We start from the raw sequence: 24,002 nt of genomic DNA, 5'->3' as shown, positions 1-24,002 counted from the left end.
AGAAAGAATTCATGTATAAAAGATCGCATAGTAACCAAATTTCCTGGCATCTCATCTGTTGCCTGGTTAATACACCAGTCTCCCTTCTGTCCCTGCCTCTGGCAACAAAACAGGGCCACTTCATTTTCACGAGAGCATTTACAAACTTTTTCTGATTTAAATAAATTCTGTATTTTGCAGAGGGTTTGAAAGATAGAGCAAGGACGAAGGATAGTAGATTACAGTCACAGGGTGGTGCCTTTTTATTCATGAAGGATGGAATTGAACTGGAGGGGGGTGGGAGCCCAGCTGAACATGGGTTACTTCCAGACACAGCCCCTGGAGGGCACGGTGGCATCTCAGTTGGGTTAGCCCAAGGCAGGCCGTAGGAAATTAGGACAGGGGTTGAAATCACATACGCGAAGTTGCAGAAGCAAGGAAAGGAGAGAATATGGCAAGTGAAGCTTTGCTTACGGGAGGTAGACACCGCTCAGACTCGCCCTGCGTCATCACATGGAAATGCAGACAGTGCTGGCAGCCTTTCTGAGTTTTTTCTATGAAATATCAAGTATTTTATGTAAAAGTTTTTAATGTTTAAACATCCAGTTTTTAATAAGGAAGATCCAAACAGAACTAATATCAAGAGGCACGATTTGGACTCCGGACTTCCCTTTTGTGATCTGTGCCTAGCAACTCCCTAAGGGTGGACAGTGTCCTGCACAGGTGGGTCAGCTGGGTGGAGGGTTTACTCATGATCAGTGCAGTCACAGGTCAGCAGAGAGAGGTCTGTGTGGAGAGAGCAAGGCTGAGCACAGACTGAGGGCAGCAGGCCCCTGGGGGAGGGGACTTCAGCCAGAGCCAGCCTGCAACCAGACAGATCCTCCAGGGAGAAGATCTGCTCAAATCTAAAGCACCTACTGTGGCCTTTTAGTGTGTGTGTGTGTGTGTAAGCAATCTTCTCCTTGCTAAAATAATAGGTCGTCTCCATTGGTCTAAAAGACATCTTCATTTTCTTTGAAGCAGAACATTTGAAGTCAGTAAAGACAGCAATGAGTGTGGAAACTTTGCATTTCACTTTAATGAATCAAGGGATGAGTAGAAAGCAGAATGAAATGGAAGGAATTTTGAACGTGGGTCCTGGAACTCCCCATCCTGACCCCTCTCTGAGCTTCCATTTCTCTGCAAAAGTGAAAACTGATACCTGTCCTATTTCCCTCTGAAGGTGAGGATTTTTGACGGGAAGAGACAAAAGCTCGGTTGTATTAAGAAGAAAAAAGAAAAAAAAAAAAAAGCTAACTATTGGTTCATACTAGTGACAAGGTCAAACCTTCCAAACATAGCTGGATCCAGGACCTGAATGTCAGGCTTATCTACCTTTTGTTTTGAAACTGCCATCGCAACACTCCTGTTCCTCCCTCTGCTCCAGGAACTCATCCCCGCCAGGCCACCTGCAGTGGAAAGGGAAGGTCTCTCCCCCTGCATTGTCAATACAAGCCTCAGGACTGACTTTGATGGACCTGAATCAAGTCCCTTGCCCCATCCTGAACCAGTCAACATGCCAAAGAAGATGAAATGTGCTGGGTGACTGGACCAATACACATTCCACGGAGCAATGAGGCACTTAGCTTGGGGTCCCCAGGAACACGATTTGTCTTCTGGATGGTGGCAGATGAAATCGTAGACCTGATGTCCTGCTAGGAATAAACCATTCCTATTGAAAGAACTTCCTAGGAAAATGCTCAGCCTGCTCTACGAGGTTTATTTAAAACTAGAGTCATCCAGCTGGTGGGAACAGGGCAAAATACTTAATTACTGCCTGGTACCAAATGAGATGGTCTATTTTATGTGTATTTTCTCTCCTATGTCTTTCAGGCTGGCTTTGACAGAATCAAGAGTGACTGAGGACACTTGTTTCACTGAAAGCAAGAGCATGAATAGTGAGTAGTTTTTCTTATTATTCATAGGTTGTAGGTTATGGACTCTTTTCCAGTGCCAAGATGAGCTTCATTAAACTATAATTCCTTCCCCCAATCCATTTATACAGATATCACCTGGCCTCATTGGCACATCAGATATCATAGCGTACGTTTTCTTTAATTCATATGTGTATTCTCCAGAGCATTAATGGGACTATCATGGTACATGTCACATAAGATGTATTTGTTATTGCAAGTAACAGAAAATGCACATCTAAAGTGGTTTAGTAAATTTTAAAATGTTACTCATACAACAAAAAGTCTTAAGGTAGGACAGGTTTCTTGGTGTTAAATGGAGTAGATCAACGCTGTTGACAATACCTGGATTCAGACATCTTCAGAAGGAATATCTCTTTCACATCTCTCTTCATTTGCCTTTCTGAAAGTCTCCATGAGCTTCTCCTCACATTCATTTGCCAGAGTGGGTCACATCCCTTGCATCAAAGTGTATGGGGCCACCAGGATTGGCTTAGACCAAGCATTTAGTCTCTTGCTGGCATTAGGGATGGAGCTCAAATCCCCTAAAGCACATTGTTGCAGAGAGGAAAGTGGATATCTGAATAAATTTAAGTCTATAAAGGAAAAAAGAAAGATGAATATTGTGAAAACCAGTGATAGATTATGCTAGAAGGTGATGCTGGGTAAACCTTGGTGTTGCTCCCTCTGAGATGAAAGCTTGTCTGGGTACCCAAGTTCTAAGACCTCCTAGACTCCATCACTGATGAAAAAGTAGGCATTCAGCCTCGCTAACCTCCCCTCAAGCCATGGGTAAAATTAAAGGAATACTTAGAAATGCTTTTGACTCTGGAAATAAAACCCAAGGCATTATCATTATACCATATGCAGAGTGTTGCTCCAATTTGCATAATTATAAACTCTCCCTCAAAGAGTAAACATTGATTGCTGCCAACTTAAAAAAAAAAAAAAAAACAACTACAAAGGAGTATTAAATATGCATTGCTAATTTGACTTTCTAATTTGTCTGGGATCTTCACAAAGATGTGCACAACTCCACAGATATTGAGTGCTTAATAAAACCTTCCACCTGTCTGAAAGAAGTCAACAGGAAACGAAAAGCTAAACACCAGTTTCTAAGTTAAAGAATGAGTCGATGCTGCAAAATTACCTGTAGGACTTCATTCTATTAAATGACTCTGATTTATTCTTCTATGCATTGACTGCCACCATTCAAGCAATGGCTTTGTTCAGTCAAAGAAAGGCAATAGTTCCTCAGGATGTCTCCATTCAGTTTTAAAAGTCCCCCGTGAACTGGACATATATTTAGACAATTAAAGGAAGTGATTCAATTGATGCAGGAAGACTTTCCTGCCCCAGAAGTCCATCTCATTGATTTGCTTCAATAGACACAATAATTCTGAATCGGGCTTCAAAGTTCCTTGCTACAGTGTAAATATGCTACTTGGACAATATTCTCAATAAAATAGTTCACCAGTGAGTGCTAAAGACGTCTGAAACACAGGATATAGATGTATATGTATATAGAAGACTGGAGTTGTATTACAAATCACATTTAAAATACATGCATGCATCTCTATAATGAACACACATGATATGTGTGAACACAGATGCATCTATGTGCCATGGTATATAAAGGCATTCCTTTTATACAAGCTATTTTATAGTCTGCTTTTGAAGTTCAACAACACATTGTAGACACCCTTTCTCTGCAGTGCATGCATGCATGTGTATTATGTATTATGCATCTTTTTTATGGTTGATTAGTATTACTTCTTGGGAATTAATGGTCATTTATTTACTCAGTCACCTATTGAAGGTTTTCAGTCATTTCTACTTATATTTTTATTATTTTAAATTAAACCAAAGCATTCTTCTGACAGATTTTTTTTCCACACATATGGCTTTCTCCTGGAAGGGTAATCACTATCAGTGTGGGGTCACCCAGCTGGGTCTAGGGGAAAGCCATTAAGGACTGGAGCCAGGAAGTTGCCTGAGGACTACCAGAATGTGACCTCGGAGTGCTCTGGATATGAGAGCTCAGGTTCCTACAGAAAGAATGGCTCAATGTCAGGAGCAGGAAAATGGGGACAAAGTGCACTAATAACAGTAAGAGATTTACTAATTCAACAGGCAATGGGCATGTTTTCGTGTTCACTTAAATAATGACCTTCTTCCCTTTGTTTAGACTCTGCAAACTCACAGTGCACAGCAATGAGCTGTTGTTTCGTTTGTTTTTTTAATTTTGTTTTTAGTTGTAGAGGGACACAATGCCTTTATTTATGTGGTGCTGAGGATCGAACCCAGTGCCTCAAGCATGTGAGGCAAGCGCTCTACCACTGAGCCACCACCCCAGCCCCCAAGCTCTGCTTTTTGTGGTGGTTGTTGCTCACCAATATACAGTAAGTGTCTGTATATTGACATTACCATGTGTATGTATTTTTTGGCAGCCATGTGTATATGTGGAATCTTCCAGTGAAAGTTATGGCCATACAAACACATATGTGGATGTCCCCCTTCTTTGGTTATGCAAATGGTTGACCCACTGTCTGCACTTCGTTTTTTATTCACTTATTATTTCTTGGAGATGGTATTCCATTAGTATAATGATTATTATACTTATTCTTTTCAATGGCCACATGATACTCTATAGTATGAATGCATCAAGTTTATATAACGAGTACCCTATAGGTGGATATTTAGATTGATTCCAATTGTTTGCTCTTATAAATAATACTATAATAAATATATCCCATAAGGAATTTTGTTTTAGAAAGCATTGAACTTTCACTATTGGTGTCAATGGCTCTTTTCTTTTTTTTTTTTTTTTTGTCCTTCTTTTTTTTATTGTAAACAAATGGGATGCATGTTGTTTCTCTGTTTGTACATGGCATAAAGGCATACCATTTGTGTAATCATAAATTTCCATAGGGTAATGTTGTTTGATTCATTCTGTTATTTTTTCCCTTCCCCCCACCCCTCCCACCCCTCTTTTCCCTCTATACAGTCCTTCCTTCCTCCATTCTTGCCCCCCTCCCTAACCCTAACTCTAACCCTAACACTAACCCCTCCCACCCCCCATTATGTGTCATCATCCACTTATCAGCGAGATCATTCGTCCTTTGGCTTTTTGAGATTGACTTATCTCACTTAGCATGATATTCTCCAGTTTCATCCATTTGCCTGCAAATGCCATAATTTTATCATTCTTTATGACTGAGTAATATTCTCAATGGCTCTTTTCTGATCATGTAAGAACCACACAGTCATTGCTGGGGCCAGACTGGGGGAATGGCATTGCAGAGCAGGGACATATGATACCCCGCTGTGCTTCTCCAGTATAATTCTCTTACAGGGATTCCCTTGCTCCAGTCCTGGGTGTGTTTCCTGATCAAGTCCCAGAATGCAATGGAGAGAGCGAATACTGTGCCTTTTCTGGAAGACTAGAGAGATTAAGGTTTATCTCCCATCTTTAGATTTCCCAATACAATTGTGGGAAATATGTGTAAGAATGTGCCGTGGGCCAGCTGCCAGGCTTCATCCAGAGTGGCACAGATGTCCTTGAGCATTGGCAGCATGATGTGGCAGGAGAGCACCAGCTGCAGGTCAGCGCTCATGACTTGCGTGGGTAGTTCCCCAAATCAAGACTGTCACCAGGAGACTGGGGAGTGGACGCTAGACCAGCACAAACCACTCTTTTGATGTTGACGCTTAGTCACCATTGCTCACGTGGCTCTGAACTTTGTGGCCTCTCTGGTCTTCTTTCCTCATAGGCACTAGATACTTCTAAGACCCTATCCATTTTGAGCTTTCCCTAGCTTTGTGATTGGCCACTACATTGTTGGGTCATGAGGTCCTGGCTCAGGAACCCGCCTTTTTGTCTTTAATCCCCGTCTTGTGAGATCACGTAGAGTTCACCAGATGTGGAAATCCACCCTTCTTATTGCTTTCTGGCTGGCTGTATGTGGGAGTAATTAACAGCTGCCCAACTGGAATACCTTCTGAATACACGTAGTATTCCGGGCCAGGACCCGTACACGGAAACTTCAGCCTGAGTCCTGACTGAGTGAAGTTTTTCAAATGTGGATGTGTTGTTGTAAGCACACAGTTGACTAGGCAGACTGAATCTCCTCCTTGTATCCAGCATTGCAGGAAAAATAAAAATCTATATATAACAACAACATACGTAGCATGGGCTACCTTTGAGTCCTATTTTATCCCAGAGTCTGTAAGAGGCATAGAGCATGGTGACTAAGCACATGGAACCAGTCTAACAAGGTTGGAACTCCATCTTCAACCCTCAGTAGCTGTGTTGCGCTGCCCCATGTCCTGACCTCTCTGAATGTCAATTATCACATCTATAAAACCACGCTAACAGTACCGACCTGGGAGGGCTGTTGACAGGATCAAATGATGTAGCCCCCAAAAGTACTTAGCCAGTCCCTGGCACATAGCAAGCATACTGGGCCAGCAGACAAGTTTTTAGCCATCCCTGCAAGATCGTTCCTCCCTGTTTCATAAACGTGCAAGATCAGAATCAGTAGAAGATAAATAGCTTGCCCAAGATCAAATGTAGCAGGACTGGGATTTGAACTTAAGACCATCTACCTCATTAATTCTTCAGATATTTATTGTGTGTCTGGGAAGCACTGGGGATAGAGAAACAAATGAGCAAGGCACACTCCTGGCCTCCAGGGAACTCATCGCCTGAAGAGAGGCCATGAGACTCCTTGACATACCAACTACCCACCCATTCCCTTTGTAAAGCTTTCTAGGACCCCTGTTTGAAATACCTCTGGAGATTCTTGACAATAACTGTGGTAACTAGTATCTATTTGGTACTATTAAGTGCTCATTTACTGTCCTCAGGAGCCCTGCGAGGCAGCTACAGTTATTATCCCCACTTCACAGATTAAATAACCAAGGCTTAAAAAGGACAAAACAGCTTGTTGAACTCACAAATCGAAACTGGTGGAGCTGGGAAATGAACTTGGGGAGCAGACTGGCATGCTCCGTTATGCTATTTAAAGGAGTCGGGATGACCTGTCACTATCTCTGACGCAGTCTACATAGAGTCACATATAAGGTATGTCCCATATTTGTGTCCTGAACTCCTGTTGTTACCTGCAGAGATTTAAAAATACTTGAATCAGTCACTATCAATCTAGAACCAGGCAGCAGGACTTACACTAAGTGCTGCTTCATTGCATTTTTAAAGACCCCTGTATCATGTTCAGCTAGGCCTGCCAGTGCCCAGTGCCCACCCACTTGGGGTCCTGGTCATGGAGTTTGCCTGGGCCGGGTGCAGACAGGCATGGCCTGGGAAGACAGAACCAGGGAGTCGGCTGACAGACACAGCCAGGGCCTGGTGACTTCTGCAGAGTCATGGCAGATCACGGAGAGGGAGGTGTTCAAAGGAGTCCAACAGACTTTCAGTTCTGCCTCCCTGGTTCTAAAAGATTCATCTGAATCTCTAAGGGCGCCTGGTGGGTCCGGGGAGCCAGTGATGTCACAGTCGGTAACATGCGACCAGCATGATTTTTTTCCCCACTAGCTGGCTTTATTCATGGCTCACAGTCACCGCCAGTGAGGGAGGGGCTGCGCTGCCCCAAGACACTGAGAGACTGTTGACTCGAGTGAAAACAAGGCAGAGAAGAGAGGCTCCCTGCAGAAAACAAAGAGGCCTTGCCCTTCACAAACAGACAAAGGCAGACACCACAGGAGCCTGAGCTGAGGTCTGTATAACTTGTAAACCAGAACCCCCAGCAAAAAGCATGACGATGTCATCCTGCAATGTGTATAATCAGAAAAATGAGAGACTAAACTGTTTATGTATGATCTTCCAAAACGTATAATGCACTCTACTGTCACGTACAACTAATTAGAACAAATAAAACTAAAAATTTTTAAAAAGAAATTCTTCAAAATTTTAATAAGCTATTTTAATCATTAAAAAAAAAAAAAAAACAGAGGCTAGATTTGTATTCTGGTTCCTAATTCAGAATTAAGAAGTCTAATGCATTAAATTCTTCGTGGATCAATTCCCTGCCTGCCTCCCAGGCTAGACACCCACCTCAGGAAGACACACAGAATGTCCTGGAACTGTGCTAAAGAGGAGCAAGTTAATAGAACCACAGGAGTCTCCTTTACTCCCCACAGCACCAAGAGAGGGGACACAGGGCATGTTAAACTCATTTTACACGTGTATAAATTCTGAATGTCCAGACAGTTTATTAGATCTGCCTAAAGTTGTGCAGCAATCCGACAGGAGGAAGACCAAATCTCTGATACCAGTGCCCTAATGCACACTCAGACTTTGGGGAACTGGGATCATGCGTGGAGGGTGCTGGTCTGGCCAGAGCAACCTGAGAAGCACTCAGTCCTCAGTGGTTGTCATTCCATCGCTGAGTCCTTCCGCTGATCTTCCTGCATGCAGAGCTGGAAACCAACGTCACCTACTTGGTATGTGCACCTGCTGGGGTTATACTGGTGAAGTTTGTGCACAGTCACGTCCTCCTCAATTAGAGCCCTTAGGAAAGTCTGCTGCATTTTCTAACCTGTAGAAGCAAACAGCAAATCAGGAGCCTATACGTGAGTAAAAAGAGAAGAAAAAGCTCAGTCTTTTTTTTAAAAAACAAAAAAACATTTTTTAAAATATTTTCTTTTTTAGCACTAGGTGAACACAATACTTTTATTTCATGTGCTGAAGATCAAGCCCAGGGTCTCACGCATGCTAGGCAAGCACTCTACCACTGAGTCACACCCCCGGCCTCAAAAGCTCAGTCTTTATAATGGCAGATGGCCCAATCCCAATCGCCTTCAGAGTCACCATTCTGTTTGTTTTTGTAAAGTAGCTTTTGTTGTTGTTCATGAAAACACCAGGCTTTTACCTAGACAGATCCTGCAATTGTGCATCAAAGGAGCTTAGATTGCATGGAAAAAGAATGTTCTCCTGTCCTGTGACCACATGCTAAATCAGAGGGTACCCCAAACGACTCACCTGGAATCTGACACTGCACTGCTGAAGAGCAAACTGAACTGTCAAAGAGTGGTCAAGAGTCGGATGGAATGGGGTTTGAGATCTGCCACTTTGTGATGCCTGAAAAATAGTAACCACTTCCAAGTCTAATTCTTCAACGGTAAGATGGAAGCTGCTAACATACCTGATAAATAGCACTCCAAGCATTTCACTGACTAAAAGAGCACCTCTATTAGTATTAGGAGTATAGTAGTAGCAATTTAATATAGCCGAAAGGAAGCCTCACCCAGAGATTCCCACAACTGGCTGAACACCAGCATCATATGACGTACTTTCTAAAATTGTGACTGGGCTCCACATTGGTCACCTGAACAACCTGATTCCATGTCCTCGGCATGCTTGACTTCTTTTCCTTTGACATGCATTTACAAAAATCTATCTAGGGTTCAAGTCTGGTGCTTCCATCAGCCAAGACTCCCAAAATTCAAAATCTCTGAGTCTAGAGACCAAGCTTCAATACTTTTTAGAGCTTCTCAGACAATTCTTAAGCAGTCAGATTAATATCTGTACTTAGGATGATTTCAGAGAGCCACTCACCTGAGCTCTAGAGAGGCTAAGCAACTCACGGGTCATAGCACAATAACACTCACCAGCAGATGGTAATAAGAATGACAAATACAAACTCCCTCTTTCTAATTTCCAAGTTAACCTTCTCACCAAGTCACCATAACAAAAATTAACAGGGCAGTTTTTGTGGTTGCCTTAGGTGTGGTCCAGGTGGTCCTAGTCTTCTGAGTGTTGCAATAGTTTAAATCCATCAATAGATATCTGCCTGAGGCCTTACCCTGTGGATTTCAGTTAGATGGCAGACCCAGGGATATTTGGGGATCTTAGTGTTTCAAAGTATTGCTGACTTTCCCTAGGCAAGTCTGGCTTTTGGGGACCCAAGACTACAGCCCAGATATCACAACTCCATTCCATAGACACCACCTCTAGTTGGCTTCCTGGATAATAGTATTAGAGCCCAGAAGGGAATGAGCAGATAAGAAGAGCAAATCTGGCCCACAAACCCATAACAAATGGGACGCATTGCAGGCATCATCTGAGGATAGGATCTAGAAGAGCCTGTAAAGAGAAGGGAGCCCTTGTATACACTGTTGGTAAATTAGTACAGCCGTTATGGAAAACTGCAGGGAGGTTCCTCAAACTAAAAACAGAATTATTATAGGATCCAGCAACCATACTTCTGGGTATTCATCTCAGATTTGAAATTGGCCTGTCAAAGAGCTATGTGAACCTCATGCACTACTATCCACAGTACTGAACCCACGCAGGGCCTACCAACAGATGAGCAGATAAGCCAGATATGGTATGTGCATATGCAAAGGAATGCTAGCCAGCTTTCAGAAGAGAAAGTTTTGTCGGGTGACAACAGGAATGGACAGCGTGATGCCCTGTTAGGATTAGCCTGCATACTCATCAGGCACTTAGCAAAATGAGCACATCATGATTGTTCAGTGACTGTTAGATATTATACTAGTCACTATTAGGCTGGTTTTTATCAACAATGAAATTTACTCAAATTTAAGAGCAAAAAATCTAAGTGATTCAATTGAGTGAATTTATAGATAATAGAAATATTTATATAATTATTGCTATATTTAGGGCTTTGAATGTTGTATTAATTTTTTATAATTATATAACAAATTACCAGAAATAACTTAATACCCATTTATTATGTCACAGTTCCTATAGGTCAGAAGACCAGCTGGGGTATGGCTGGATTCTCTGCTTATAATACTTGCAGTTTTTAAATGTTTATGGTCCATTTTCAACAAGAGACTCATGAGGGTTCAGGTCAATCAGGTCCTCCTGAAGGAATCCCTTGTCCAAATTAATAAAAATGGGGGAAATGTTGGGAGAAATCCTAGTTCTTGGCTCGCAGCAGTTCATGTCTCCAGCGTGTAAACTTGCAGAGAGGAGTATTCTGCTCTGACCACCTAGGAATGTAAACAACTGCCCCAAGTTGACCTAGTGTTACCAAGGGAACCTGTATAGGGGCCTGGTGGTCTGATCCCCCATGGTACATTATGCTTGGGCAAGAAACTTATAAAACGTATACCTGTTCCTGCAATAAATGAGTTTGCAGGCTGCTTACCACAAGCCTACTTCTACCCAACTCCTGGAGTCTGGGTCTTGACTCCACAGTCCTTACCTGCACCTGAGCTAGCCTGGCACCCCTACAATGCCCTGTGAAATAAGTCAGGCTCAGAAAGACAAATCCTCCTGTTCTCACTAACTTGTGGAAGACAAAATAACCAAGGGGGGTAAGGAGATGATGGTCACAGGGTACCAGGTCTCAATTAGATAGGAGGAATAGGATTTTTTTTACTTTGAGATTATATTGCAAGGTGAATATAGTGACTAACATATTGTACCTTTTAAAATCACTAAAAGTAAATTTCAAATGTTCTCACCACAAAAATTACAGCATCTGAGGTGATGGAGATGTTCGTCGGATTTGATTATTCTGCATGTATTCAGAGATCATCACATCACTTTGTACCTCATAAATACAGACAAATATGATTTGTCAATTCACCTCTAGGACAAGAGGAGCTACTCTTCCCCGAGAGCCAACTATGTTCCAGGAACTGTGCTGCACTTTGAGATGAGTCTCTTCAGCAGCTTTAGAAGAACAGGGCCCTTGTTGATCCTTGCTTTTAATTAATATTTTTGCTCATCAACATTGGAAAGAGAAATAGACATAACCTTGAGGGGGAGAATGCCCGTCTGTAAGGAGCATAAAGGCATATTAAAAAGTCAGAGGGAAGAATCCTGCCTTTACTAAAGGGGAAAAGTTTGATTTTATTACGTGCCACACTATGAACAATGACTTTTCCCTTAAAGAATGGAATTTTTGTGGCCATAAACTTTCCTCTATATTCAGGTCCCCTCAGGATTTCATAGGTCCCCAGGTCCCCACTCTAAGTTCATGAGGATGAAATGATTTAATGTATATAAGACACTTAGCAAAATGAACACATCATGATTGTTCAGTGACTGTTAGATATTATGCTAGTCACTATTAGGCTGGTTTTTATCAACAGTGAAATTTACTCAAATTTAAGAGCAAAAAATCTAAGTGATTCAATTGAGTGAATTTATAAATAATAGAAATATTTATATAATTATTGCTATATTTAGGGCTTTGAATGTTGTATTAATTTTTTATAATTATATAACAAATTATCAGAAATAACTTAATACCCATTTATTATGTCACAGTTCCTATAGGTCAGAAGACCAGCTGGGGTATGGCTGGTTTCTCTGCTCAGTATCTTTCAAAGCCATAATCAAAGTATCCAGTGGAGTATGTTCCTTTCTGGTGACTCCAGGAAAGAATTCTCCTTAAAACCTACTCAGATTGTTGGTCAAGTGTGGTTCCTTGCATGTAGAGTGTGGATGGTCCCCAATCCTTGTTAATTGTCACAGCCGGGATTATTCTTAACTGCCAGAGTTCATGTGGTTCTGTTTATCCATTCATTGCAAAGCCAGCAATATACTATGTCTCTCAGGCTTCAAATTTCTCTTGCCAGGAAGAGCCCTTGAGGGGTCTCTCTGGATTAGCCAGGTTTATGCAGGTTAATCTCTCTGTCTTAAGGTTAACTCTGTTGGGACCTTAAATACATGATCCAAACCCCTTCCCAGAAATACTTAGAACAGTATTCTTTGAGTGAATGGGAGAAGGTATGTGTAAGACAGGGGCCAGGAAATCTTGGTGATCATTTCAGAATTCTTCTAGCACAGATTCATTCTCTCTTGTACTCTGGCTTAGATCAAAGCAAGATGGGACACAGAGCTAATGGACAGCATGTGACTGATAGTTAATAATATTATATACTGGAAATTTGCTGAGATGTATAACCACACACACACACACACACACACACAAGATGATGGATGTATTAATTTTCTGGGTTTTAGTAAGCTTTTCTCTGTATACACAGGAAAATCATATATATACCTTAACCATACATAATAAAAATAAAGATACCTGTATCTTCAAATTAACAAGATAGCACAGTAAAATAAGTGACTTTATGTGTGGATTGTAAAATAATTCCTTAAAGATTATCTTCATTGTTCTTTAATCATGCCCCATATGTGGGACACACAGACCCTGAGCCTCTGCTTAGGAATGAGGGTTAAAGATGCTAATGATAGTGTACTATCAAATAGTGTTTAGGAAAAATTCCAAACACTTCTCAACATTGGTTACAGGTCACTTAACTTTTAAATGCCTACTTCATCACCTGTAAAAAGAAGAGATGAACTCACAGGGACGATTTGAGAGATCAAGGAGGACATGGTTGTTTGTTTGTTTGTTTGGTTTTTTTGTTCTGGAAATTGAGCCCTGGGGTCCTTTACCACTAAGCTCATTCCCAGCCCTTTTTATTTTTTATGTTGAGACAGGGTCTTCCTAAATTGTTGAGGCTGGCCTTGAACGTGTGATCCTCCTGCCTCAGCCTCTGAAATCCCTGGGATTACAGGCATACACCACTATATCTGTGGAGGATGTTTTGCATAAATGCTAGCATGATGAACATTTGACATTTCATGCAAGCTTACCATGAGAGGCACTGTGGGCACTTCTAGGGCACTGTTGATAATTGAAGGTGTGTGACTCAGAAGTGAAGCCGGTGCCATGATTCCATCCCAGTTCTGTCCCCTTCAGTAAAGGTATTAACCACTCAGAGTCTCAGTAACTTCAGAGAGTGGTGACAGAAAAGACAGATGACGACCTAGTGTGGACCTTGTGTGTGGTGTCTGCAGAGTGTACATGTGTCAATCCCAGCTCTTTGTAAACTTAAGGCTTTCAAGTAACACCTTTGTGATATTTTTCCCAACTGCAAGCCACCTACTCTGCAGTTTGCTTCACATACTTTAAATCAACTTTTTTCTTATCCATGGCTGACTTTGAGGTGCTTTTTTCCTAAGATGATGTTGAAATAACTGTTTAGCTGTTTAAATAAAACCATCATAACCAAAATTACCATCGGTACACACACTGGGAAGAGCTTCAGTGAGAAGGCAGGAGGCCCCTTTAAATTGGTAAAGAATATGCTTTAGGGCCCCTGATGCAATAAATGGAGCTACCACATTTTAAATAATTTGGGGTTTTGAGAGAGTGCCTTGGAATTAAATTCATCTAATTTTTAAAATAAGTCTTAGGAATGGGGAAAAAAATGTGCTTAGTTTAAACAAAATGAAGATATGTCAGGGTCAGACCTCACATTCAGATAGTCCTAATTTCAAGGTCAATTTTTTTTTTAATATATATAACCCAGCAAAAAAATGGGTACAATGAAGAGGCAGGTGGGGAGGTTGGTATGGGATGAGAGAATGAAGGAAGACAGAAATGCAGAGGAAGAGTGATGTAAATGGGTATCCAGAGAAACAGAGAAAGCATCTACATTAGGAGGGAGGGTAGATATGGTGAATTCTTAAGTGATTATAAACTTTCATTATCACCCTGTTCTTGGGCTTCTATGGACTTTAAAATGCAGTTACCTCCCTTCACTCCTCATTGTATGTTACGTAGATGATTGACAACTCTTCAGCTGTCTGTTCTCTCAATTTTTTAGAACTCCTCTCAGAAACCAGGTGACATGGCTGCCCCCTCGGTTAAAATTATGAATTGCACAGCATGGTCGTAATCGGCACAGTCGACTCACCATCCGAAAGAGCAAGCTGGGATCCTTCACTCCAAGTCTCTGCCCTTGATCTAAAACATAGCAATCCTAATTGCATTATGGTACCAAACTGCAAATGATGTTGAACAAGAAAATGAGATGGGTACTTTTTGACTTTCCACTCCTTGCTAAGTGGTTCTCAGGAGGTGGATTTCTCGCAGCCATTTGCTTCTACAACTAGAATTAAATTTTCTAGCTTTGCCATTCCCTGTCCCAAGAAGCACGGCAGCACTGCCTGCTCAGTACCTAGGGAAGAGCACTTTCGTTCTATATTTTAATTAGGCCCTGACATCTGTGTGGACTGTGAGTGCTTATTTGCACACCTGCAGGCTATTGGTTGTAAAGGAGCCCAGCCTATGTGGAGATTACGTGCCCAGATGGGGAGACTGCAGTCGTTTAATTTAATAGAGCAATTGTGCGGGCCTTGTCGAATGTGCTGCGACTGTGAAATGTGGGCCTCCTCTCAATTCCAGGTACTCGGTGCTGTTCCTTATGTAATGCACATTTCACCTCCTCTGTCAATCTTCATAACAAATACAGCCAGGCAGAACAGGAACTCGGCAACAGAGCAGTCTTTGAAACCTCTCACAGGAAAGGGAAGACAGAGAGGGCCCCGGGAAGAGCTGGATTTATAAAGACAATGAAATTTGCCAAGGATTTGAGTGATCATCTTGCCTCCTCTGTTCAACAAATGTGCCGTGTGTGGCTCTAACCTCATCTAATGAGGCTGTGACTGCAGCAGGTACCAGGAGGTGCACATCTGGCCTAAGAGGGAAGCCAGAGAGAGGGGAGACAGGCAGAGTGACCCATGTGCCACTGTCACCAAGATATGTGCTTTCCCAAGCCTGGACTGCTGAGCAAGGCTCTTGTTTTTGAAGTCTCGCCTCTTACATCTGCTTATTGACCACTATGTCCCCAATACCTCTCATAGGATCTGACATAGACTCTGTGCTACGTAAGCATTTATGGAAAGAAAGAATAAATAGGGGGACAGAAGTGGTGGTATTGCCAGAACCACTGAGACCATTTGCTTCCTGAACGAGTTCTTCTGGATGGTCTCTTTGGGCCCACTCTGGGTAACTTGCTGGCAAATTCTACCTTGTCGATGTGTTCACTAGTTATAGAACTGGGTTTTTCTTAGTTGGCTTATCTTGCTTCCTAATCATCTCCTGCACACCTTTGGGATTGACAGCTGCCTACATTGCGTCAAAGAAGCCAAGGCACTTATAACAGCATGTGATTAAAAAACAGAATAATGCCTCAAGTTGTAGTATTAATGAAATGTTGGGAGGACAAGGAATTCTTTATGGCCCAGGAAAGTGAGAAAGAGTTTGCTTTAGAAGTTAGTGTGTGGTTAGTCAATAACTGTGGGAAATCTCCCAGAAAAGAGGAATGCAAACATAAAATAGTTAACGTGAATGTGGATGTGACCGGTCTACACTCCTATGACCCAACCATGTGGAATTGAGTGAAATAGCATCATCTGTCTAAACCTTAATTTTCTCCTTTAAAAAATGGGAATAATTATGACGAGGTCACATACCTTCCAGAAATAATTAGAAGAGACTATATATATATATAATTATATTAACATTATTATGATATGTGCATCTCCTGAAGCATACTGGAAGGCAATATGTAATAACAGAATCTAGAAGAGAGTGGTTCTACAAAAGGTTGGGCTCAGCCAATGTAAAACACAAGCATATGAGGTAACCAAGGGTACCAAGCTTGCTTTTGTCTGTTCATATTGGAAGAACAGCTTTCCTCTGATTACCATAATCATAAAGGTCAAGACATGTCCATAGACATCAGCATAGCAGGATCAAGATAAAATTGTTATGCTGGGGAGTCAAGGATTATGTGATGTTATCAAGGTTCTAATATTTTGAGGATGAGAATCAAGGTCACCTCTCGTTTTTGGGAGTTCTGAGGACATGTCCCCTATTCTTCTAGTGGAATCAAAGTGTCAGGTTTTGCTTCTACTGATGCAGTCATTATCATTCACCTCATTGCCTTGGATATTTAATTACAAATTGAGAACTTTGGAGTCAGGGAGATATGGGTTCAAATTCTAGAATTACCAGGAAGTGGTAATGTGAGGTCAGAGAAGTTGCTCTCTAAAAGTCTCTTCATTTACCAAGAGGGGGTAAAACTACCTTTCTTGTTTACCCTTATGGATTAACACATAGGTAAGGATTGAGGACAGTGAATGACATATCAGAATGGAGGCAGAGAGAGCTCATTTTATTGCAATGGGCAAAGCAGGACTTCTTCACACTGCCCAAGTGCCTCAGGGAAAATGAAAACTGAAAGGTGAGCATATTGCCCAGGTCACTCTGGGAGTCTGGATCTTCTCCACTAAGACTGGAAAATCCTCTGAGACTGAGCAGGGGCAGGTGTCAAACTCCAGCTGCCTTTTACCAAGACCTGGGTGGATATGCGTGGATGAAACAGCACCATAGTTACCCTCGAGGCAAACTGTAGGAAAATAAGAAAAATGAAGGCAGTGTAATACATGGTTCAGAGTTAAATTTAATTCACTCCAGGGCCTTCATTTATTCTAAGACCATGTGCTGCTTAATGTATTAGCTAACTAAAACCATGGTGAGAGTGAAAATAGCTTGTTGCTTTGGGTTATGCTTTTTTACATTACTTTCTGGGAAAAGCAGAAACTCAGCAGTCCCAGATCAGCATCCAAAATGTCTTTGGAAATTTTTACACCACCAGATAATGAAAATGCCTGGGGAATCTTGGTCCAGGAAGCAGAAATTCCTTGTTGTGCTGTTTGGGAATTAAAAGCAAGCAGAGTACCTTTTATCCCTGAATATTATGTATTTGAGCATTTCTTGGAAGCAAGGTCTTAGGGAAAAGGATTCTAGCCTGCTTGGTTACTGATATCGAGCAGCATGTACACAGTTTAAAACCAGTCACATCTCTTCCTTTCATTGAAATACCAAGGTGGCAATTGAAAGTGTTCATAGAGTGTCTTTTAATAATAAGTAGAGGTGTTGCCTATGTTCTGGGGGTAGCAAGGTACTCAGACTGCCTTATTTGCCTAGAATAAGAGTTGAAACTGATCACTCAGCTGATGATAGAATTTGGGAGTCATACTCTAAAACCATGGGCACTTTCCTCTGTTGCCTGAAGATACAACTCAGAACACAGTGACGTGCTATCTATGCAGGGCCTGGGCCCTCTGGGTATGGCTAAGAAGCTGCCTCTGTGGTCGAGGGAGTCATGGTGTCTGAAGGACTCTGGCATTCCTGTTCACAAGCTAATCCTGAGTGGAGCCAGATCAAGAATGAGAGATGAGTTACTACAGTCAAACAGAAACAAAATCTAAGGCAATAGGTATAGTATTCAGATTTCCTCTCTGGGGGAAGATGTTTCTGAAAATGTTAGTGTTGGGTGAAAATGCAGTGTAAAGAATGAGAATGTAGTGTTTGCACTGAGGAAGCATAAAGAGGTCATTGGAGGGAACACAGAAAAGAGCAGACATAAGAGTATTCCTTAGGGTCAGTAGACATATTGGCTATTGTTAAAAATTATTGTTTAAATTGTTTATAAAACATAAGCTCTGATATTTGGTGTATTAGTTAGTTTTCCATCACTGTGACAAAATACCTGAGATGATCAGTTTAAAAAAAGAAAAGGTTTATTTGGACTCATGGTTTCAGAGCATGAGTGCTGAGCCCTGTTTCTTTTGGGCCTGTGGCAAGACAGTACATTATGGTGGGAATGCATGGCAGAGGAAGCTGCTCACCTCATGGAAGCTGGGAAACAAAGAGAGGAAAAGGAAGAACCAGGGTCCCAATATCCCCTTCAAGGACACGCTGTCAATGACCAAATTTCCTTCCACTAGACCCCACCTCCTAAAGGTTACACCACCCCCCACAATAGCACCACAGGCTGGTGACCAAGCCTTTAACACAGACCTTTGGGGGACAATCGAGATCCAAACTATTGCATTTGGAAAGACCAGATTTATAAGACCTCAAATGTTCACCCTGCCTCACTAAGCTCAGTAAAACACATGGAGAAACTATGATCCTTTCTTAAGAAGGAAAAAAATGGCTGATTTTTTTTTTCTTTTTGTACATTCAGTGGAAGATAATTATGGATACATTCTTCATAGGTGGTGGAACAGTTCTCTTAGAGACTGAGTTAGAGCCTTAGCAAGTTTACCTGTGTTTCCTTCTCAATACAATGTAAGAACTGAGGTGTTGTTCAAATTGTGAGCTGTCATTCCAAAAATTAGAGTATAAGTTGATCCACTAGACAGCTAGCAGGTGAAATCGTCCTTATCATGAAGGGTACAAAATATTTAATGACGGCTGTGCCTAGAATTCTATTCAAAGTCAGCTAATAAGGCAAACTCAGAGAAAATAATTAGAGCTTACGAGGACTCTTTCAGGGATCCAAGCTTCTTTGAAAGATTGTTGAATTAAAATTATTTTATGCTCCAAAAGGAATTCTAATGATCATATGATAATTTATTATGGATTGGGTTGTTGCTTTGATAGTTATATAAGTGTTACAGAGGCTGGAACTCTCAGAGGTCCAAATCCAGCCAGTCATCCTACCCCTTTATGGTTTCCCAAGAAAATCATGTATAATAACTAACAGTAAGGGGAGATGGAAAGTGCCACAGTACAGACAGCTTTGAAAGTGCAAAGCTCTGATGTGAATTTTAGATTGTATCACAGCCCTTACTGAGACCTAAATTGGTCTTCTTACACACGTGTTCGTGTGCCATGTGAGCAGTCTCTGTCTCTCTGTCTTTGACACTTAAAACTTGACCCCAGTATTCCAACACGTGTCTGTGGCAAAAGGGAAGAGGGACCCCCAAGAGGGTCCAAAGTTCACTCACCTGCCCAGGGGCATTGCATCTGAAAAGGAAGATGCTAACCATCCACGGTGCATCTTCCCTTGTGGAAGAGCAAGGAGGACAAAGGACATGGGTGCAGTCCTGCAACATCTACTATGGATGAACCATAAACCACATGCTGCATGCTACTCAGGGGGTTTTATGTGCATTATCCCACTTGATCTCAGAACCGAGTGTTGTTGGGATTATTACATTCCTGTTACAGATAAGAAAACCGGCTTAGAAAGATCAGTTCGATCTACTTCAACTAACTCAGTGTTTAAATACCTACTGTGATGGGCAGCCACCTACTGTAGGCTTATAATAAAATAAGTTCACTTTCACACCCCCCACTCCAACTCTTGAGGTTACCCTTGGTAATTCTTACCATGATTCCTCCTGCTATTAAAAATGGTCTGCCTCTCCCCTTCCCTCTCCGCCCACCAACACCGAATACTATTTGCACCCTCTATAGCAGTGGTTCTCAAACATGGGAATTTTGACCCAAGTGGACTTTGGACAGTGTCTAGAGAAAGTTTGGGCTGCCTCATTTGGGACAGAGGAGCAACTGGAAGCTGATGGGTAGAGTTCAGGATGCTGCCAAACATACTCCAATGCACAGGACAGACTCACAGCAAAAAAAATATTCAGCCTAAAATATTAACAGTCCCGAGACTGAGAAATGCTTCTCTGCAGATACACAAAGCAAATTAAATTGCCTTATATCTTAGGCTTTATGTCTGGAGAGAGCCATGCCCTCATGTCTAATCCCCTGGTCTGCGTATGACTGCATTCATACCACATGGACTCTAGTGTCTTCTTTACCTACCCGTTTTAATATTCCCCTTTTCTTAAAAAACAAAGACAAAAAAAAAAAAAAAAAAGACTACAGATCCTATGGATCCAGGTTCAATCTAGTGAATATCAAAGCCAGGACAGGATCTGAGATTACCTAGTTCCTATTTCAGCTGTCTTTCAACTTTATTGTGTCTAGTCTTGCAGTCTATTCACTGGGAGTAAAGGTGAATAACACAGTGTCTCTACTCCCACAAAGTTTATACTGCAGTGAACATTAACCCAACATGTTCCCTGCCCACGTATGAATTATCCTCCCTCTTGTCATTTGATTTGGTCAGGTCTACTTTTAAAGCCAATAAAAAGATTCCCAGAATCAAGGCTCTCAAAGGAAAGCATGAATAATTTCATGTCAAATAAAAGTCTGTGTATACAGATCAATAGAACAGAATAGGGAATCCAAAAATGGACCTGCACAATTGATTTTTCTAAAGTGCCACAGCAATTCAATGGGAAAATGATAATCTTTTCAAAAAATGGATAGTCATTTAAAAAAAAAAAAAGTAATCTTGAACTTTACCTCACACCATAAAAAAAAATTAAATAAAAAAGGATCATAAACCTAAATGTAAGATCTAAAATTATAACTTTGCAAAAAAACTTTGTAACTTTGGACTTGGCAATGATTTCTTAAATACAACAGGAAAGCATGAGGTATAAGAGAAAAAAAATCAATAATTCAGATCTTACAAAATCAAAAACTTCATATTTCAGAAGATACTGTTATAAAAGTGAAAAAGCAAAGCAAATTTTAGACTAGGAGAAAATATTTGCACAACATAAATGTAACAAAGGACGTATATATGAAAAATTAATGTACTAAGAAAAACTATTTAAAGAGGGAAAAAAATTTTTAGACTTGTCATTCCCCCCAAAATTTACAGGTGGCAAATACACATGAAAAGATATGCAATGTTTTTATAAGGAAATGCAAATTAAAATCACAGTGAGATACTACTACTCCTTAAAATGAAAGACACTAACTCTACCGAGGATCATCACGGTAGAGTAACTGTAACTTCCTGACATTGCTGGAAGAAGCACAGAATGGCAAAGTCACTTCCTAAAAGTCTGACAGTTTCTTAAAAAGTTAAATACATACCCACTGTTCAATCAAACCATATACCCTTATTTATCCAAGAGAAAAAAGAAACATCCATCCACACAGACTTAGACAAATAAGAGTAGCTTTATAAAGAACCCAGTCTATCAACTGTTGAAAAGATAAGCAAGCTGTGTTAAACCCATACAATCAAAGGGAAAGAATTTCTGATATACCCAACAATATCAATCTCAAAATAAGTATGCTGATTGAAGGAAGCCAAACCTCCCCATAAATAGTATACAAATTGCAAATAATCAGTAGAAGAGAAAGTAACTCAGTGCTTGCCTAGAAAATAGGTAAGGGAAGGTTGAGGCCTTTTAGAGAGGCAAAAGGAAATTTCAGAGGTGATGAATGTTGCTGTGGTTTGGCTGTGAGGTTTCCCCCCAAAGGTCCTGTCAATGCAGAAATATTTAGTGGTGAGTTGATTAGCTTATGAGAGGTTTAACCTAAATAGTGCATCCTAGTTTAAATGGACTGACTGGGTGGTAACGGTAGATAGGTGAGGTGTGGCTGGAGAAGACAGGTCACTGTGGCCTGCCCGGGAAGGGTACATCTTCTCTGTGGCATCTCTCACTGCCCCCAACCCTGCTTTCTCCTGACCCTTCCTCCACTTGGCCCTACCCCCATGATGTGCTGTTTCACCTTGGGTCCATAGCAATAGAGTGGGCCATCTATGGATGGAGACCACTGAAACTGTGAGCTCCAAATAAACCTTTCTTCCTCTAAGTTGTTCTTTTCAGGCATTTTTGTCATAGCAACAAAAATCAAAACGAAAAACAAAACCTAAAACAGGTTTGCTCCTTGCTTTGTAATGATTGCACGAATTATACATAATACAAAATTTATCTACTTGAGTGCTTTTAGTATATGTTGTATGTACTTCAAATATATTTCAACAGAAGTGCACCAAAGAGAGAGAGCAAAATAAAAGTATCTGTGGCAAGGGTGATAAGTGTGTGACCTTTGACTCCCTTTCCCCATTTCAAGGACTGTGGCATCTTTTTCTATCCCTGTAGTGCTGAGTGTGGTGGCCGTGTTGGTACTTGCTCTCTCTAGTGTCGGTGGGTGAGATCTCCTGACCTCTGTCATCTCTAGGAAGAGGCAATTACTCAGTGGTCAGTCTGCCCATCCACAAAGAGCTAAAAAGGCAGCAATTTCTTGGAAATTTCACATTGGTGACATTGGTGGCCTCATCTCGGGGAATCTTTGTCACTAAGTATGAACCGAGTTACACTACTCATTTTAGAGTCAAAGTCACAGCTTGGAGGTCACCTGAGTCCCAACTTGCCAAAAGATGTCATCTGAACACATATTTCCTTTCCACAGAACCTTGCCACTTATCACTCTTAACTCTCATTTCACCTCTTTATCTGCATACCTGATTACATGTCTTCAAAAATTTGTTTTGACTTTTCAGTATCTCCTTCCTGAGCAAGAAACAGTGAAATCCTGAGCCATAGAAAGCCCACAATTTACCAGGACAGATTTGTTTTGCAGCAGCTATTTTCTTGGGTACAGTTTCAACATATGTTTGAGAGTTAGGAATTTACGTGGACAGTGTTTTAGACAACAACGATAATGCTCTTTGACAGATTTTATTAACTTCAGCTTTCTCCATGTCTGTATATAATAAATAGGAAGTGGCTAAATTTATAGTATACAGAAGAGGCTGCCAGTATAGTGGAAATTACCACAAACTTTGGATCCAAATCCTGTCTCAAAACTCATTTGAAAACCATATGCAACAGAATGAAATTAAACCCCTATCTCTCACCCTGCACAAAACTCAACTCAAAATGGATCAAGGACCTCAGAATCAGACCAGAGACCCTGCATCTTATAGAAGAAAAAGTAGGTCCAAATCTTCAACTTGTTGGCTTAGGATCAGACTTCCTTAACAGGACTCCCATAGCACAAGAAATAAAAGCAAGAATCAACAACTGGGATAGATTCAAACTAAAAGCTTTCTCTCAGCAAAGGAAACTATCAACAATGTGAAGAGAGAGCCTACAGAGTGGGAGAAAACCTTTGCCACTCATACTTCAGATAGAGCACTAATCTCCAGAATCTATAAAGAACTCAAAAAACTCTACACCAAGAATACAAATAATCCAATCAACAAATGGGCTAAGGAAATGAACAGACACTTCACAGAAGATGTACAAGCAATCAACAGATATATGAAAAAATGTTCAACATCTCTAGTAATAAGAGAAATGCAAATCAAAACTACCCTAAGCTTCCATCTCACCCCAATTAGAATGGCGATTATCAAGAACACAAGCAACAATAGGTGTTGGCGAGGATGTGGGGAAAAAGGTACACTCATACATTGCTGGTGGGGTTGCAAATTAGTGCAGCCACTTCAGAAAGAAGTGTGGAGGTTCCTCAGAAAGCTTAGAATGGAACCACCATTTGACCCAGCTATCCCACTCCTTGGCCTATACCCAAAGGACTTAAAATCAGCATACTACAGAGATACAGCCACATCAATGTTCATTGCTGC

General features: G+C 41.1%; 1 protein-coding gene across 3 annotated transcripts in view; it reads left to right on the top strand.

Annotated features, from left to right (window-relative positions):
• The window catches only part of Atp10b (ATPase phospholipid transporting 10B (putative)), a 333,470-nt gene that overhangs the window by 150,884 nt on the left and 158,584 nt on the right, over nucleotides 1-24,002 (top strand). For all 3 annotated transcript variants that reach the window (XM_047556625.1, XM_047556626.1, XM_047556624.1), the window contains exon 2: nucleotides 1,852-1,916. In XM_047556625.1, the coding sequence (XP_047412581.1) occupies nucleotides 1,910-1,916 (7 nt within the window). In that variant the 5' untranslated portion in view covers nucleotides 1,852-1,909. The remainder of the gene's footprint in view (nucleotides 1-1,851; nucleotides 1,917-24,002) is intronic.

Source organism: Sciurus carolinensis, chromosome 6 (assembly GCF_902686445.1).
Source record: "Sciurus carolinensis chromosome 6, mSciCar1.2, whole genome shotgun sequence".
NCBI lineage: Eukaryota > Metazoa > Chordata > Mammalia > Rodentia > Sciuridae > Sciurus > Sciurus carolinensis.
The sequence above is the reverse complement of the archived record's forward strand: the minus strand, read 5'-3'. Positions and strand labels throughout refer to the sequence as shown.